Here is an 18,780-nt window from a genome sequence, read left to right as displayed (position 1 = left end):
TGTTTAGGTTTCCTTCAGTATTAGACTTTTTCATTTCACTTTTGGAGTAAAAGAGCCTTTACATTTGCCAAAAATATAACTTTTTGTTATTAAAAAACAAAGCAAGCAAGCCCGGACCAGATGAGAATGCATTACTTTCCATCAAAAAGTAACACAATTAGTTACTTTTTTAGGGAGTAACGGAATATTGTAATGCATTACTTTTAAAAGTAACTTTCACCAACACTGCTTATAACCCAATTTTTAAGAGAGCAAAATAAAGTGTGCATGACAAAAACCACATACAAGGAAGCAATATCCCCCTGAGATAGAATAGATTTATTAGCAAGAGGTAATCAGGAAACATACAGTTTATTTTTCTTTCTTTTCTGTTCATTTCTCTTTTTTGTACAAAACTGGAAATATTTCCCGAGCCGTGGAAATAAACTTAAGGGTTGAAAGATAATTCTCATACCACTGGGTATTGCTAACAGCAAAATGTTTGTTTGTATGTTTATATATAATTTATAAGAGTATGTGCACATAGATGTGTATACAGTATATATATATATATATATATATATATATATATATATATATATATATATATATATATATATATATATATCCTTTTTAAAGTTTCTGGCTGATACAGTGTTGCATGCCTGCCACATGAGCGATTAGTGTGTTTCCAGACTGTACATAGTAAAAATACATACAAATATTCACAGAATAAGCACTACATTACTATATTCCTGCTAAGAGAATGATTATAGACAGGATTACAGTATATGCAAAACACTTTAAAGTCCTCTACCTCTAGATCATGGTTTCAAAAATCACAAATCATATAGCATTGAGTGTGTAAGCATAGGATACAACGCTTTAAAGAGGTGTGCTTTAAACTAGTACATGTTAAGAAATACATAGGGCTGCATGTACAAAATATACAGAATACTTTTCTGTGTGGCGAGTTGACAATGTTTGTACAAAAATGTTTCTACGGTCTGTTTTTTTTTTTCTTTCTTTTTTAGGTAAGGATGCAGAACCCTACGTCTTTATTCTAGGACTACAAAAATACCCTTTGTATGCTGCAAGCGGGAAGGTCATTCACTTTTGATCATACTCTTAAACGACAATGCATTTTACAAAGTGATATTCAGTCACGTTCCACAATCACTGGAACAGCAAGAAGAACATAGATTGTCTGTAAATGTACAATAGCTGGATAATCTGGTGTAGAAGGATAGTGTTGAACCCAGAATACCCTTTTTTCCCAAAATGCGGCTGTGAGCAACGAAAACATTACATGGGTAAACAATCACTAAACGACTAGTTTCAAAAATGTAATGCTGATCTAATAGTCCTTGCTTCTTTTTGTGAAGAAATAGTCTAATTTTGGGCTGAGGAAATAATAATAAATAAATTGCTGCAAAATGAACAAATTCTTCATGCAAGAACAGATCAAAATTGTTTTTGCCTGATAGGAGACATATACTGTCTTTTAATGTATTATAATTACCAAGCTATACACTGTCTGCTTTATTAAGTCATGCCAAAACTGTTCAAAAAATATCATGGCAGTTTAGGCATTGTGAAATCAGGGGATGGACGTTAATTATCGCAACCAATTAATGTAAAAATGCTGGAGTTGGTTCAGCTAAGTACAGTGACGTGTGCCTTGGATTATAATGATATAACAGTATAAGTGTTTCTATACGCTTGGTTGTATACAGGAATATATCTGCTTTCCACATTGCTACATGGTATGCATATACCGTAAAATAGTTACATGCATCTTATTAAAATCTCAAAATGCTCCTGTCGGCTTTTCACGTTTCATTATGGTGATGTGGATGAGCCTGATCAATTAAAGAAACAACCACACCTTGAAATAGAATTGAATTAAATCCTGTTGTAAGTACAGTTAAATAATTTGGATGGGGATAAAATATGATTCCCTAAAGAACAAAGGCTGAAATCAACAGGTAAGTCCTCGTGAAAGATCTGAAACAATTAGGCAACATTTGGTTACAACTAAAAACAAGGAACACACCCAGGAGTAATAATCATGTTACAGTACATAACAGAACACATGGATGTATACTGTAGAGAGCGTGGTGTCTGTACATTTTGTAGACGTTAAGCGGAGCCTTTCTCAGTTGGGCACTTTAGGCTCAATTCTGAGAGAGGCTTCGTACAGGCCTTCTTCGTCCATTACCAAGCTTTGGTCCAGTAAATACAGTACTGCCTGGAAGACAAACGCAGTATCAGTTTCATATTGAATGTGATGCTTCAATGCAAACAACACTGTGAAAACAGCTCAAATCTCGATTCAAGTTTCCTAGAGAAAAGAGAATATATTCTCGTAAATGCAATACGCTACAATACCTTCAGGTTTTTCAGTAGTTTTTCAGTAAATGGGTATTGTTAATGTTAGTGAAGGTTAGAAGTACAAATAGATTCTGTGATTAAATGGCTTTGTAGAGATACCGTGATGTGTTCCTGCATTGTGTCTGTCTGTTTTGCAAATATCTAACCATTAAAAAGTATTAAAAAGAGCTTGTAACTAAACCTCGTAACTTCATTGGATCCTCAAGCTGTCGGTAAAACCTCATAACTCCACCCTGCCTCTATCGTGAATGAAGTGCCGCACGCATTTTGGATCATCTCTGCTTGTTTGCAATGCAAGGGTAAATAAAGAACTGTTGGTTTGAATAAGTAAAGCGTTTTTATTACTCAAGAAACACTATATATAAAGGTTAATGTTTTATGTGTTTAGGGAGTGGAGAAGAGTGTCTTAATCTAACATTTGTTGTCGAATCATAGCCAATACTGTCTTAAATAGCCTGTGCGAAGCGCTTCTAAAGCATTAAATTATAAAAAAATAAATAAAAAAACATCGAGTTTTTCACATTTTCAGAAAAGTAGCATTTTTGGAGATATGAGGTTTCTGCCCAACAGCGACACAACAATGATGTACAAAACAAACAATACACACTCAAACCTAACCACTAACTGTACTAGTACTAGTGCATGTTGATCATGAAACCTAATATTTTACCAGTACAAACCAACATTAGTTCAATACCTTTGGCTGGTAATCAATCTTGTATGCCGTTTGCTGAAACTGCCTGATTTCTCGGATGATATGGGAGATCTGTAAAATGAAGAAAATATGATAACAAAATGACTATGACTCTTTTTTCACATGCATAAAAGAAACGCATCTAAAAACCTACCATTCTCATCTTGGAAAAATTGACCAAGTTGTCCTCTGTGTAGTTGGGGGTCCCTTCCTCAATAAAGGCCAAGTCAGTGAGGTACATTCCCAAATATGGCACACAGGGAGGGTCACAACTAGCAGAAACATTAGAAAAAAATATTAGCTATGCCATCATGTTTCATTGCCATTTCATATTACCATAACCAAAGCCAATAGCAAAATGAAAGAAAAAAAAAAGAATAAATAAATAAAATAATCACTATATCTCATAGACCTCCTCAAATACACATATCTGAGTTCAATTACAGCAACAAGTAACAAGTACAGCAACAAAAAAACGTACTTTTTTAAGGCCTCTCTGAGGTTCTTGAACCTTCCTTCAGATGAGACCAACTTCTGCAGCTTGTCAATGACTGTTTTGGTCTAATGATTTAAACGAAACAGGGTGTTAAATGTTATCAGTCAGCTAATATCAAATCAACAACAGGATGTCATGCAAATATTGCTTAAAGGTGCAGTAAGGGATTTCTGAGAAACTCTGTTGCAAGTGGATCAGACCGAGCAGCACAACACACTTGTAGCCAATCGTGTCCACTCATGATGGGGGAGGAGAGAGAGAGAGAGCGAGCAAGAGTGAGATTTGAAGAAAGACTGTAGAAAGAGAGATGGCTGAGAGACATTACAAAAGAGAAAAGCTCAGAAGAATATCATGAAAAAAGAAGGGTTATGATCAGGAAAGAGCTTTAGTACCCACGTTAAATATAGGGTAGGCAATTTTTTTTCATAAACACTTTTTGATATTCTGGTTGAAACTCTAGACAACATATGTATATCTTTTTATATTTAGACTTCTATTATTGATTGCTATCAAGCAATTCAAGTCTATGGAAGTCTCAGGACCAAAAAATGTTCATTCAATTGGTCCAAATGCAACGATACAATGCCTGTCAAGATATGTATTCCCATACTTCCGCGTACCTGTTCGAGCAGACATCATACATCATCAGCGCGTTCTGTAAGGCTAACCAGAATTGTAGACAGACGAGTGCCAAAAACAAACAACAGCCGCCTTTTTCAGTTCCTCCTGAACCAAAACAACGAGTTAATGCTGCGTGTGTTAACCTGTGACATTCTACCCGGAGCTGTTCACGTCCTCAAACTCAGATTTATGCGTTTCTATGTCAACACTATCAATGTCGAAATGAATCTGTAGCAGTCAGGTGGTACATTTAGAGCCCTGTAAGTTGTTTACATTCATTGTGTGCTGTGCGACATGAGGTAATTTAAGCCGTCTCTTATGATGCTATGCTGAATCTGCTCTGGCTTGATCCTGCGAGTTCATGTGTTTTGAAGGAGGCGTGGCTTTGGAGAGCAATCTGAAAGTAGGCTGGGCTCTAACGCTTTCAAAGCTAGCTTGCTATTCCTAGCCGCTCCAAAATTGCCTAGCGTACCTTAGAAAAGCTTGCCAGCGCTGGAGAGACCTAAGCGGGAAGGCCTGAAAACGGACGCTTAGGTTGCGTTGTTTCTGCTCCATGCGTGAGTAACATTGGTTTTGCTATGATTCACAGAACCAAGACATGCTTTTGTTGTAATGTTAGCTATAGAAACAGGACAGTTCTGAGAGTCATTGTTTGTCTGGGGCTGATGTGTTGCTGGTGACCAACATCCAACTCTTGCTTGTATTTACTTGTGTACTGCATGTTTATTTTTGGAGGCGGAGCAATGAAGGGAGGGGTGTGTTTGTTTGGGTTGATTTCAAATATCAACAGTGTTTCTCAGAAATCACTTACTGCACCTTTAATTGTCTGAATAGTTTAACAGTCTTAAAAAGGCCCTACTTGTCCTTTCAAGCCAGCTGACATGATTCATGTTCTCACATTCTTTGTTCAATAACAAACGCCATAATCATTACTTTTATTTTGATGAGGTTTTATCAAGTAGTTCCCCACCTGTTTCGAAACTTTGAGCCAAGTTTTCTTCAGACGGAAGATGGAGCTGCGATTGAGGGATGAGGTGATTTCCAGCACAGCATTGTAGTTATGGAGACAGCGGCAGATATCAGCTACTGCCACCCACTTCTCTATCACTGCTACCCGTACATTCACATCCTCACAGCGCAGGATCTCTGTGGCAATCAGGTTACTGATCTTTAAAAGAGACAGAGATATATCAGCATTGTGCACACTATGCTTCATTTGAGACAGTGCATCAACAAATACATTGCAAGAACTGAACATTTACACTTATCTAGAACCAGATGTTTTCACATTGAACACTTACATCATTGAAGTGTTTTGTCGTTTTCATGATGTAAGGTGTTTTCTCATTTTTGTCATTCTTCATCCATCCTTGACCAAAAAACTCCCTGCACGATAATAAACACATTTGTGAGGAAAAACACTATGTTTGATAGCTTATGGGATTATTCACATTTCTTCACAAATATTTAAAGGAGCTATATGTAAGAATTTTCATGTTTTAATCGCTTTTGGGATTGCCAATGAGTGAACAGCTTGCAACAAATCTTAAAAAACAAGACCTTCAACGAGTTCCTAGGTTGTCTATGAAAGCCTGTAGACTGATTTTTATGTGAAGGATTTGGGCCGGTTTCACCAGGAAAATCCAAAGGATGTGACAGTTACGCGCGCTCCCGAGACCCTCTCTTCTGTTCAATGACACATGAAATAAATGCCTATCCAGTGTTCAGGATAATGCCGAAAGAGCTATTCTGTACTGTGACGTCAATGTGTCATGCAAAGAAAAGGGATTCATTCAAACTATAGTCTCACATACATAGCCAGAACCATATAGTCTCAAATATACTTTATAATCAAACTATCATAACAGTTTAACTTTAATGCCAGTAAATCGCAGAACTGGTGCAAACACATCCGCTATGATCAGATGCTTCTTAACTGCTGTTTTCTCAAAAATGCATTTTTATCGTGTGCTTATTTTGTTACTGAGAGGAAAGCACGTAATACAAATTCATCTAAACGTCGCTCTCAGCATTATCAGTATATCGCTGCAAAGGTATTTTCAACTTCTTTTTTACTTCTAAGCAAAAACGAGTATATCAGGGCATTAAATCACGTCTCGAGCGTGCACAAGTGTGATCACAAGTGTACACAATCAGTAGCTGGCTGCAGTTCATTAACGGTCACGGGTGACACTAATAACAAGGGTTTCTGAATTCTACATATAGCCACTTTAAGTATTATGTAAAAACGAATCAAACAATGTAACTAAGCTTTTCTTGTTAAATGCATAGTTCACTCAAAATTAAAAATTATTTACTCACCCTCATGTCATTCATGTCAAAGCTGTATGCAGAATTGAGAATCTATCGTATGACTTCAGAAGATAGATATATAGAGTGCAAATCATATTGTAAGAGCTGTGTGCACTGTGAAGATTATTTGAAGTGTATATGTCCATGAAATAACAGCATACAGGTTTGGACTAGCAACATTAATGACATTCATTTTTGAGTGAACTATACTTTATCTCTGTAGTTCCCTAAATAACAAATAAATTGAAACATAATCACACTCACTCATATGGTATGACTTTAAAAACAAGGTGGTCCAGCAGGGTGAGCTGTTCTGCGATCTCCAGAGCTGAATGATTCTCGAAAGGCTCTGACTTTCCTCCTTCCGCCTACATAACATAATAATTAGATAACAATGAATTAAAAGTTGAATAATGAATTTCAGCTGTTTATACAACTTTGTAAATGGTGAAACATTCTAAACCAAAACCACTGTAATAACAAGTGATGTTCTGGATATACACTACCATTCAAAAGTCTGGAGTTATTAAGATTTAAAAAATATATATATAATAACAATACTTTTATTCAGCAAGGATGCATTAAATTGATCAAAAGTGACCGTAAATATATTTATAATGTTACAAAAGATTTCTGTTTCAAATAAATCCTGTTTTTTTTTTTTTTTTTTTTTTTTACTTTATATTCGTCAAAGAATCATGGAAAAAATATACGTTTCCACAAAATTATTAAGCAGCACGACTGTTTTCAACATTGATAACGATAAGAAAAATGTTACATGAGCAGCAACTCAGCAAATTAGAATGATTTCTGAAGGTGACACTGAAGACTGGAATTATGATGCAGAAAATTCAGCTTTGCCATCACTTAAATAAATAATATTTTAAAATATATTAAAATAGGAAACAGCCTTGGTGAGCATAAGATACAGTACTTTCAAAAACGTTAAAAGATCTTACCGACCCCAAACTTTTGAACAGTAATTTAAATATGTTATGTTGAAACAATAAAGTTCTGCTTGTTTTAGCAGTGAAAGGCATTAATGTTAAATAATTTGAAGGATGACTCAGAATCACCCAACTCACCATCTGCAGCACCTCCTCCAGACAGATCTGATTGTCACCAGGATCCTCCTGTGTCAATGTCCTGTCAGAGAAAGAAAAATTATGATTTACAAGCAAAACCACAGACTGACTTGCATGCACAAAAGTTCATCAGATAACAGAAGTGACACACAAAACACATACTCATAAAAATGATTATTATTTTTTTAATCTGTATTTATCCCTAACTCTACATGTGGGCACTGCATCTGTTAGGGTGTAGGCACTGGGCAGACTCACCGTATGATGTTGGCTGCAGCTTTCCTTTCCTGGGTCAGGAGTTCAGGATCATGCATCACCTCCTCCAGGAAACTAATCACCTTCATTTTCAGCTCAGTGTTGGATTCAAAGTCCTGCACACACAAATGCAAGGCACACAAAACTTTGTAGAAAGTTCTTTCAATGCTATTATTTTTAAAAATGCTGTTTATATTTGACCATGCTTTAAAGGGGTCATATGATGCTATTTTAAAAGTTTATTCTTTTGTTTATAGGCTGTAATAGAATAGGTTAACATGATTTAATGTTCAAAAACACGGGCTTTGAGTCTCTGAAACGCGCTGGTTTTACCATATCAGTATCAGAGTCGGATTCTGAAAATGCATATGATCAAGCCGATCGATCAGAACCAACTTTGCATGCATGACTTGAGCAGAACGCTTCACAGTGGTAAGTAGACTTTGGATATAGCCTGCGTTGTACATTTCCAGGTTCAGGAAGCTGTTCACTGTAAACAAGCAAACTTCTGGGTTGTACTGCTCAAGAACAGCATTATAAATAAATCCATACCGCTAATTCCTAATTTCATCCGTTTTCAGAAGGCTAAACTAAGTGGTTTTGCCTTTGCATTCTAAACACACAGCGTCTCTGCGACACGACAACACTACAATTCACTGAAGTCTTTGCAGACGACTTTTGCCGGGCATTTTTCTAATATTTCACAATGCGACAGACGTTTGAGAAATTAACATCTGTGCTTCGATCGAGGTGATTTAGGCAGGTTTGGATCAGTGTTCTCTGTTAGATAGAATAAATCCTCCTTTGTGGGAGACTCTGAGCTCTGTAACTTTACAGATCGTATACAACATTACACACTAAATGTATCAGACTAAAAAACATTAAAAAAGCATCATATGACCTCCTTTAAAATTGTGTCATGTTTAAATCTATTCCACATAATTCAGCACATCAAAATAACTGCGGATACTACATAAAAATTCCTTTTGGGACAAATTTTACTGCTTTTTGCTTCTGTTTGGTCACTGCTAATTTTAGTATGTTATTATAATGTGTACTCAATCTCACCTGCGAGTGTTTGGACACCCAGTGCCTGAGGACATTGAGAACCCTGTTAGTTGCCGCTCGACGAATCACAAACTCCTTATCTCCGTTCCTCTGATCCGTGGGGAACCCTGATAACCAATCAAAATTCACATTAATCTCTTTTCTGCCAGGCAACAAATATCCACAACCTATGAGAGATTGAAACAGATTGGTGAACCCTACCTGTGCTTGCCAGAGACATGCGCCGGTACTTCTCCTTGGTCGGCGTGCCCTCGTTGGCACCAGCTGTGGCGATGGCGAAGGCAGAAGCGGCAGACAAGGCGCTACGGTTGTTATCCAGCTCCCGGCAGGACGACATCACCATGCCATTATTGTACGAGAACAGAGAGAATTCTGCCCAGAGAGAAAGACAAGAAGCACACACGATTGTTAAATGCATGTTTGGACAGGAGGTTAATTGCTATGGAAGCTTTTTTCTGCTAAGAACAAAAAAATTATATTCTTATATCTCACAATTCTGACTTTTTTTCTCACAATTGCAAGTTCACATCACACAATTCTGGCTTTTTTCTCGGAATTCCAAGGTCTGTCATGACAACTCTTGGAGTGTTCAGCATGGTAATGGATATGACAATCTTGATATGTTGAGTCTTGGTGGAATAGATCTGCTATGCTGCTGTACAATATAGTGTACATGAATTACCCGTAGCAGATCTATACAGGTGGAGCTGGGGAAGGTGGAGGGTTTCTGAAAGTGCACTGCAACTGCTACAGCAAATGCTAACCAAGTATTTGAAGGTTAAGCAGCGAGCTCATTGGCTACTGATACAGCAGGAACCAATCAGATGTGCCCTATAGAGAATGATGTGATTGCAAGCAGACTGAGTAAAGGACCTATCATTTTGCGCCATCTAGAGTTTCATAACAGAACTTTGTATTTTAGATCTCGCAATTCTAGAGCTATAGTCAGACTTACTTGCGATATATACTATAAACCATTCCATGGTAGAAACAAGCTTCCTTAAATTTCCATGTTAATTTAGTTTTAATTTCAGATAAAAACAGAATTAGTCAGTAACTCAATATCAGTTCAGTGTAAAAAAATAATAAAATGTTTGCATACTTCAAGTGGTAAGACTGGAACTAGAAAAAAACACTAATAATACAGGCGCTTGTAAGGCAGCACAACAATAGTGTTTTAGCTGTAGGTGTGTTTACTGTAGGTTCTCTAAGTTCTGGGTAAATTAATGTTTATTGTCATGATGCTCAGCATGGGTCTAGTTTTCTAGAATAGAATACAACACCGTCTTTGCAGTGTACAAGCGGCTATGAATAGCTAAAGGATTGATAATGTAAAACACCAATCACAATTTAATAAGCAAAAAGACGTTAGAAAGCGGACTAATCACAGTTCAGTATGCAAATATTAAAATGGTCAGTTCCATTTTTCTGAACATTCAATCAATGATTTCTTCAGTTCAAAATAACAAGGAACGGCATGTTTTTATGAAATGTAGTGGAATAAAATGTACAAGTTTTCCAAAATAAACATACTACGATAAAGTAGTTACTTGAAAAATACTTGGATATAGTAACATTTTACTTGTAGTAAAATGTATTTTACTTGTCCACCACTGAATACTATTGATATTCTTCCAACTAGTAATATAAATCATTACACTAGTGTCATGCTGTTTATGTTTGCAAAGTAATGTGGCAATTTTATTAACTGTCATTTTACAAATTTGAATGTGTCTCATTCAATCAGAATTCTAAATCAGAACTATACATTTTATACAGAGCATTTTCAAATTTTAATATTAAATATTTGCATTTTTTTTATTAAACAGCATTACTAAAAGTTTGACTCTGTAATCTCAAAGAGATTCGAGCTGAAGTGTCTGAAGACTGTACTTAAGACTTGTAGACATAAAGTGTCATCTGTCCGTAGCCAAAGACTAAAAGGTCCAAACAAATATTAAGTAGACGTGGAGTTACTGTGTTTCAGAGTGCTTTCCCTTTAAGGATACAGCAGGTGTAAAATAAGACAAGATGGACTCATGCAGAAATAATGGAGGCAGTGACATTATCTCCACAATGGATAAGCCCTTGATGATGACATATGAAAATGTCACAAACATCTACTGCGCCCAACGACCCACTATCCAGTTTGTCTGCGACTGCCAGCAAGACCACAATAAGCACTTATCTCCATACTGTTAGTTTTGTACTTGCAAGCACTTTCCACAGGATAATGCATCATGTTATCATAAAAAAAAAAAAGTATTTTTGGAGCATGATGCTGCAATGATGTAGTGCATCTAAGCATCCAGCAGGTGGCGGCGCAAAACGCTAAATCACAGACTGCGTCTTCATCAAGACAATAGGCTGGGCTCTGGTTCTCAAGATGGTTGAGACTAAAAATACCTCATCATTTCACTAAGATGAATGTCTCAAATACACTCTCAGAGAATAACAAAAGCAGCGTTTTAAAGAAAACTAGTTGTTTTCAGCAAAGGCGTAGAACCAAAACATGCTTTCTTCTTCTACTGCCACAAAGCTTGACGGAAATACTGCGTCACACACATGAAACAATGGGATCATTGCTGACCTTTGAACCCCTATTTAAGTTAGTTTTAAAGCAAGGAGTCGGCGTTGTTGCAGTGCATCGACTGCACCGGGGTGGCAGAGAGAAAACACGCTAATGGTTGCTATGGCACAAGTTTCCCAAACACCTACTCACGCCTCCTTTGGCGTTTCCCTGAGCTTTTTTTTTTTTTTTTTAAACCTACAGAATTAATGAGATTTTGCATGAATCGTGTCTTCCATCTCTGTCCTAAGAATCACTTCAGATCTTTACAGATACACACACTTTAAAACATGAACGACGACATGTGTGAACAAAATAGAAACAGGAACAGAATACAAAAATGCTAAGGACCTTGAAGTTTTTACACATAGCTAAATCAAGCAGCGCAAACCGTTAAAAGAAAAACCTAATGTTAGTGAACCATTGAATTAAACACTCCTTTTCAAAACAGCTAGTCTGCTATTTTGAGCCATTGATAAATGCAACATTTGGCCGGTGTGAAGGGTGCAGGTGGCTTGTCAGCGTGAGATGCAGGTGCTCTGGTTTTCATGTCAGTGAGCGATAACAACATGGCAGGGAAGTCTAGGACAGAGTGTCTTCTACCTGAGGAGTTTTTGCATTTGACGTTTTTGGGAGTGGTGGGTGATTTGGTGGGCGATACTTCAGCCTCTGCCTCGTCACTCTGGATCGGGTCGTTGTCGTTTTCCTCCCTCACTGAACCATCTAGAAAAAAAAAATCAGTCATAGGCATTAAGTTATCTATATGCATAACTTATCGTGAAAAGAACACAAAGCCACCATATTATGACAGTTTGCAGTCTGGATGTCAAAAGTGCTGGTTCTTTGGTGCCAAGGTGATACTAAAATTAAATAAATTAAATAAAATATTAAATAAATTAAAGTTGCCTTGTCAACTAGCTGAAAATTAAGTTTGAGAAATAAAATACCTAAAACTAAAATCTAATAAAAAAACAACTACATAGACATATTTTAAAAAAGAGAGAAAACTAATAAAAATGACAAAAACCCATAAAATTACTATGAAAATGGAAACAGAAAATACAAAATATCTTACTGAAAATATTAACAAAAACGATGATATATATATTTTTTATATCAATGATACTAAAATTACGCAAGAGTACATGCCATTGCTATGATTTAGTTTGTTTAATATTTATATCAAATTACAGCAATGGCATGTACCTTTTTTTTTTTTTACTTAAAATTTTTTTACTTAAAAATATTTTTTTAAATACTTTTTTATTTTATATATTATTATTAATAATAATATAATAATAATGATATGGATTATAATATAATAATAATAACATGGATATTATTTTTTTTAAATATTATGTGTTATTAGTTTATGTTGTGTTATCGAAATTAGAGTCGAGAAATTAAAATTTTGGTCACACTTTAGGGATTAGGGTACAATTCTCACTATTGGCTATGACTTTTGCTTCAATAAACTCCTAATTAATATGTGAATATGAATATGTGGTTTATAAGTACTAATAAACAGCCAATATCCTAGTAATATGCATGCTAATAAGCAACTAGTTAATAGAGAGAATTGGACCCTAAACTAAAGTGTTACCGAAATGTTACCAATTTTTTACTGGTATTTTGCAGTATGACCTCACCCGGTTTGCACGGTGCAACCTCATCAGTCTTGTCCGTCTTGCCCTCGCTGTCGTCGGGAATCTTGCTGGAGACGGGGCTGGACACGTAGAGCTTGTTGATGTCCAGAGTGGTCTTGCTGAAAGGGGACATGGATGAGTACATGCTTGCATAGCCATTGGGGGAACAGCTAAGGGCCGCCAGGTCCAGAGCCTTCCCACCGGTGATGATGGGGATGTTGAGGGACAGTTTGCGGCGCCGGTTGGGGGACGAGGTTTTGGTGATGGCCAGCGGGGGCGGGGAGGAGAACTTGCGGCTGGCACGGGGCGACTTAGGAGGCTCTCCGTAGAGAAGCTTGTTGTTCTGGCTGCTCGCGAAAAACAGCTCCAGGGATCTAGGTGTCAAAAAGAGCAGGAGGGAGGGTTGATTTAGTGATCATGTTGTCTTGATTTAAACCTCTTGAGGGTGTCACACATGGACATGTGATTTCATATAAGACATTTTAATTTTTTTTTTTTTAATACTTTTATTCAAATTAAACTGATCAAAAGTCATAGTAAAGACATTTGTAATGTTACTAAATAATTCTATTTCAACTAAATGCTGTTCTTTTGAACCTGGAAACAGTATCACAGTTTCACAACTGTTTTCAACATTAAATGGGTACGGCAAAATGGGCTTTCAATATAACTTGTCTGCCTATTCAGTAGAAAGTCCTTTTTTTTAGCCAAATACAGTAGGTAGGAAAACATCAATACCCATAATGCACTGGGCATGTTGCCGTCCAATGCCACTCCCACCAGTCTGTTATGGATATGATTACCAGAGTCAAATACCACCTTGCTTTAGTAGGAAATACTTCTTAGCAAACTTTTAGTCACAATGGTGTTGAATTGTATTGTTCCCAGATGGCAGAATTCAAGATTTCTCGGTCAGAGAACAAGTAAACATTGTTCATTTACATATACTGGCTGCCATCACAGCCATTTAAAATATATTACAATAGAAAACAGTTATTTTAAATTCTAATAATATTTCACATTATAAATGTTTTAACTGTATTTTCTGGCCAAATAAATTCACTCTTGGTTATTAGCATAAGAGATCTTACCGACCCCAAACTTTTGAACAGTAGCGCAAGTAATTTTTTAAATGCTAAAATACTTTCTCATTTCCAAGTATAATGTGCAGAGAGATAACTATAAGGAATTCCCTGAAATAAAACATTCATTAAATAATAATAGTAAAATTTCACAAAAACTTAGAATTATAATAAAATTATTTGATTATTAAATTATTATTCATTATAAATGAACCTCGCAGAGCTGTTTATTTGAGGCTCATTCAATGCATTTAGTTTGGGGGCTGGGATAACTGTCTAACTGACCAATGAGAACCTGTATGAAAACATTCCTTATTTTCAGTTTAATGTCACTACAGTCCCAGAAATGACATGTTTCACCTTTAAACAAGCACAGATTCAGAAAACCACCATGGGCACATCACAAGCCTAAAAAAAACAACAGTTACGTATTAGCCTCTCGTTGCAGCTCATGATTTAGCGGATAATGGCTTCCCAATGCCGCGTGGTGTGCTCAGGGTGTATGCGCTGACAGAGAAAAGCGTCTCTGCGGAGCATAAACAGCCTACTCTTCACATCTCTCTATAAGGATGGAGAGCGTTGCAGAGAAGCTTTCCCACACATCGAGCCACCCCTACACGTCATGCCTGCACAGAAATAACCCCTCTTATGACAGTCTGGGTGAGCGCTGAAGCTGAGGCAGGGCAGCTGAGCGGGGGAGGCCATGCAGTCTGCCCAGGGGAGAGTGGGTGTGTGGGAGGTCCCCGGCTCGTACCCATGTGCCTGGATCTCCGTCTCCGGAGCCAACAGGAGGAGGAGACGCAGAAAGCAAGACAGAGAGACCAAAATAAAGCGTGCGCGCTAGAGAGAGAGAGAGAGAGAGAAAGAGAGAGAGAGGCTGCAAAACGTGCACACTAAATATTTGATCTCGCAGATGCGGCACGGGTGGAGGGTGGGGTCCTGCAGCAGAGTGGCCGGTTGCTAAGGTGATGGCGACAAGAGCCCCGCTGAGACGCTTCAGTCAGGCAGGCTTGCGGGGCGATGAAGCAGGGCCCAATTACTGCCGTTTCCAGCAGAACACACACATACATTGAGCGGGGCGACACACATTAGTGTGACCTCTCGCAAGCCTTTAGCAACTCCGGCACATCTCACTCCCTTCCCCTTTGGCTTTCTCTCCATCTCGCTCTCTTTTATCTCGTTTTATCCCATACGCACGCAGACGCTCGCTCACTCTCACTATAGGGTGACAAACACTGGTGTGACCTCTCTCCGGTCTCACCGATAAAAAAAAATTCTGCTCCTTCTCTCTCACACGAGAACACACACCCGGCAAAGTAAAGGCCCACTGCTGAACTGATGGCTTCCTGCATGTGCATTTACTGTATATATGTAACAAGGCCAGCTAGTAAAGAGCAGTGCAGGACAAGTAAACCTCACTCCCCTGGCCTCAAGAGGCACGCTAGCGACTGACGCTAGAGGTTGCGATCTTTAGCGCGCTAGCCTTCCATGCTGGAAACGCCGGTTCAAATCCCACTCGGAGTGGTGCGAGTAGAACCGGAGGGCTTCTCCTCCAATAACCAAAATAGTCAGGGTGATTACTTTTTGTAGACTTTTCTTATATATACACATTACTGTTGAAAAGTTTGGGGTTAGTAAAACTTTTTTTTTTTTGTAAAGAAATTATTCAGCAAGGATGCATTTGATCAGTGACAGTAAACGCAATTTGTAATGTTACAACAGATTTCTATTTCAAATAAATGCAGACATTTGTATTCATCAAATAATCTTGAAATAAGCATCATGGTTTCTGTCACTAATGTATCGTCTTGTCTTTGAGTGAGCGTGCGGCTTCGAGTTCGCTCGGGCCGTGTTCTCTCTCATCCACATGCTTTTGTTGTATGTGTGGCTCGTGGTGTACAGATCCCGCCACTCCTGTCTAGTTTTGTTGCAGTTCAGTGCCGGGGTTGGGACATTCATGCTCCATGTTTAGTGTAGCACACGGGCCACGGCTCATGTTTATCACGTCTGCTTTCGTGTTGTCTTGTTCGGTGTAGCACGCGGCTTGTGTTTTTCATAAGCCGCATGCTTTCATGTTGTCATGTTTTGTGTGGACGCGCAGTCGGTGAGAGCTCTTGTGTTTGTGTCATGTTTTCTGTGAGCACATGGCTTTGTTTTATGTGCCATGTGCTCTGCTGTCTATTGTCTTCCACAAAAATATTAAGTAGCACTACTGTTTCCAGTATAAGCAATGTTTCTTGAGCACGAAATCAGCATATTAGAATGATTTCATGTGACACTGAAGACTGGAGCAATGATGCTGAAAATTCAGCTTTGCCATCATATGAATAAATTACATCTTAAAATATATTAGAATAAAAAAAAAACATTGAAATAATATTTCACAATATTTGTGATTTTTCTGTATTTTTGATCAAGTACTGTAAACACAGCCTTTGTAAGCATAAGCGACTTCTTTAAAAAACATAAAAAAATCGTACCAACCTCAAACTTTTAAATGTTAGTGTATTTTTTAGTTTGGATATATTTAGTGCCGATGCTTTAATTAGCATACTGTATAACACCTTTTGTAAAAGCTGTGTCTTTAAATTCAACCCTTTTAAAGCACTAGTAATACAGCCAAACACATTCAAACAGATGTCTTTGCCCATTGCATTGGGGTGCTTTTTGAGCATCACAATATGTTTTTAATGGTGCAGTCAGCAATTTTGTATTTATATTGTGCTGGCCAATAAGGCAGTTATCTTGGATAACTTTGCAAATGTTTGCAAAAAAAAAAAAAAATGCAATCATGTGATCGAAAAATTGTAGTCCCCATTAGACAACATAATTCATGTAACCTAGAACAACTACAACAAAAATCTTGAGTGAACATGATCTAAAAAATGTTCAGCCTTATTAAGCAACTCATTAAGCAAGAATGCCGTAAACATCTGAACATAACCCAAAACCAGCCTAATTATAAAGGGCTTCCTTGGGACTGATTAGTTGACTAGTTGTCTTAAACTTTTCATCAAATGCCAGCCGGGTTTCATAGACAAGGCTTAAGCCGGGTGCACAATGTGCGCGATTTGGCCGTCTGAGACAAATTTTGCAAATCCTAAAAGATTCCTCTGATCCAAGGCTAAAATCTGAAGTCTTTGATCGTAAGTTTGACATGTTCATTGACAGCCGATTAATGACCGTTGCGATTCAATTTTTACCTCCGACGAAATTCTGGCAGTGTCAGAAGATTTGACTCACGGTCCTGCAGTGACTTCTCCTACGACGACCGTCAAATTGTCTTTTTCAAGGCAAGCCATGACCAAAATTAACGTTAGAGATTTCTTTGTAGCCACCATTTCAATCCCGCGTGTAATGCAGCTCACATCACCGAACGCGTCATTGACTGATGATGTAAAACTCCGGACAAGTTTTCTTGCGTGCGTCCATTTTTAACGCGTCTTGACTGCCGTACAGTCTGACATTACTGACAACTGAGATCTTACAGTGTGACATAGCTTACAGTGATGATCATGTTTGTACAGTCTGACAAGCAAGAACTATTATAAATTGCACAGTGTGCACCTGGCTTTAGATAAAGCCAGGATTAGCCCATAGTTCAATTAGGACATTTAAGTAACATTTATAAAAGTGCCTTCGAAAACAATAATAACTGGTGCATCTTGAGACAAAACAACGACACTGACATATTTTAAGATATGTCAGTGCAAGTTGCTTTCAGTTAAAACAGCTCAAACTTAATTAGTATTCTGTGCTGAAAAAAACAACACTATTGCCATGCCCTGCTATGTGCATGAGTTTTCATTTGACATCTCTGTGTGGGCTAAGATAATCACACTCCCCATTTACCACAATAACCTCTGTGATCTCTTCTTCTGTATTCCAAAAAAACTAGTTCTGTGGCTCACCGGGCTGGTATGGCGCTGATGGGCCTCTTGTATATGGTGATGAGTTTGTCAAGGACTACTTCTGCGCTGGTGAACACGCGGTAGGAGTGCAGGAAGGTGTTGAGGAAGTCGATGGAGAGGAAGCGCAGGTCGGTCAACCTCTCCAGCAGACGTTCCACACTGGCGTAGCGGATCTGCAACACTTTGCACGAGTTCATCATCTTACTAAAGCGGATGTCCACATCATCACAGTACAGACTGGCATCAGACCTAAACATGTGACACAGGAAATCAGATGTGATTTACACATTTACAAATAATAACTTTATGTTTTCATAATCATTATTGAAATAAATATGACAGCAACACTTGAAAACTCATCAAATATATATATATATGGCTTAAAAAAGACAGGTCTTTAGTGATATACTGATATATATATTTAACTGAGCAAGTAGAATGAAATAAGTTAAAAAATTAAATATATATTTTAATGTAATGCAAATAAATAAATGTCTTATGTGGAATATTTGCTATAATTGCAATTACATATTTTTACACACACATATGTATATTACACACTGTATATATACACATACAAATATGTACAGAGCAGGGTTGGCCTAAGGCAGATATAATGCTGATTTTTTAAATGCAATTATAAAGTATTATAAAGTATATATGTATA

At 37.5% G+C, this 18,780-nt stretch overlaps 1 protein-coding gene across 1 annotated transcript in view; it reads right to left on the bottom strand.

Moving 5' to 3' along the window:
* Positions 1–953: 953 nt before the first annotated feature.
* Positions 954–18,780, bottom strand: part of rasgrf1 (Ras protein specific guanine nucleotide releasing factor 1) — a 42,420-nt gene continuing 24,593 nt past the window's right edge. The window contains exons 14-27 of the mRNA XM_084409033.1: positions 18,114–18,362; positions 13,124–13,494; positions 12,078–12,197; positions 9,107–9,277; positions 8,906–9,012; positions 7,841–7,953; positions 7,583–7,643; positions 6,762–6,865; positions 5,486–5,570; positions 5,155–5,352; positions 3,549–3,628; positions 3,222–3,339; positions 3,071–3,139; positions 954–2,230 (exon numbers count right to left, since the gene is read on the bottom strand). Of these exons, the coding sequence (XP_084265159.1) occupies positions 2,138–2,230; positions 3,071–3,139; positions 3,222–3,339; positions 3,549–3,628; positions 5,155–5,352; positions 5,486–5,570; positions 6,762–6,865; positions 7,583–7,643; positions 7,841–7,953; positions 8,906–9,012; positions 9,107–9,277; positions 12,078–12,197; positions 13,124–13,494; positions 18,114–18,362 (1,939 nt within the window). The 3' untranslated portion in view covers positions 954–2,137. The remainder of the gene's footprint in view (positions 2,231–3,070; positions 3,140–3,221; positions 3,340–3,548; positions 3,629–5,154; positions 5,353–5,485; positions 5,571–6,761; positions 6,866–7,582; positions 7,644–7,840; positions 7,954–8,905; positions 9,013–9,106; positions 9,278–12,077; positions 12,198–13,123; positions 13,495–18,113; positions 18,363–18,780) is intronic.

This window comes from Rutilus rutilus (assembly GCF_951802725.1).
Source record: "Rutilus rutilus genome assembly, chromosome: 5".
Lineage (NCBI taxonomy): Eukaryota > Metazoa > Chordata > Actinopteri > Cypriniformes > Leuciscidae > Rutilus > Rutilus rutilus.
The sequence above is the reverse complement of the archived record's forward strand: the minus strand, read 5'-3'. Positions and strand labels throughout refer to the sequence as shown.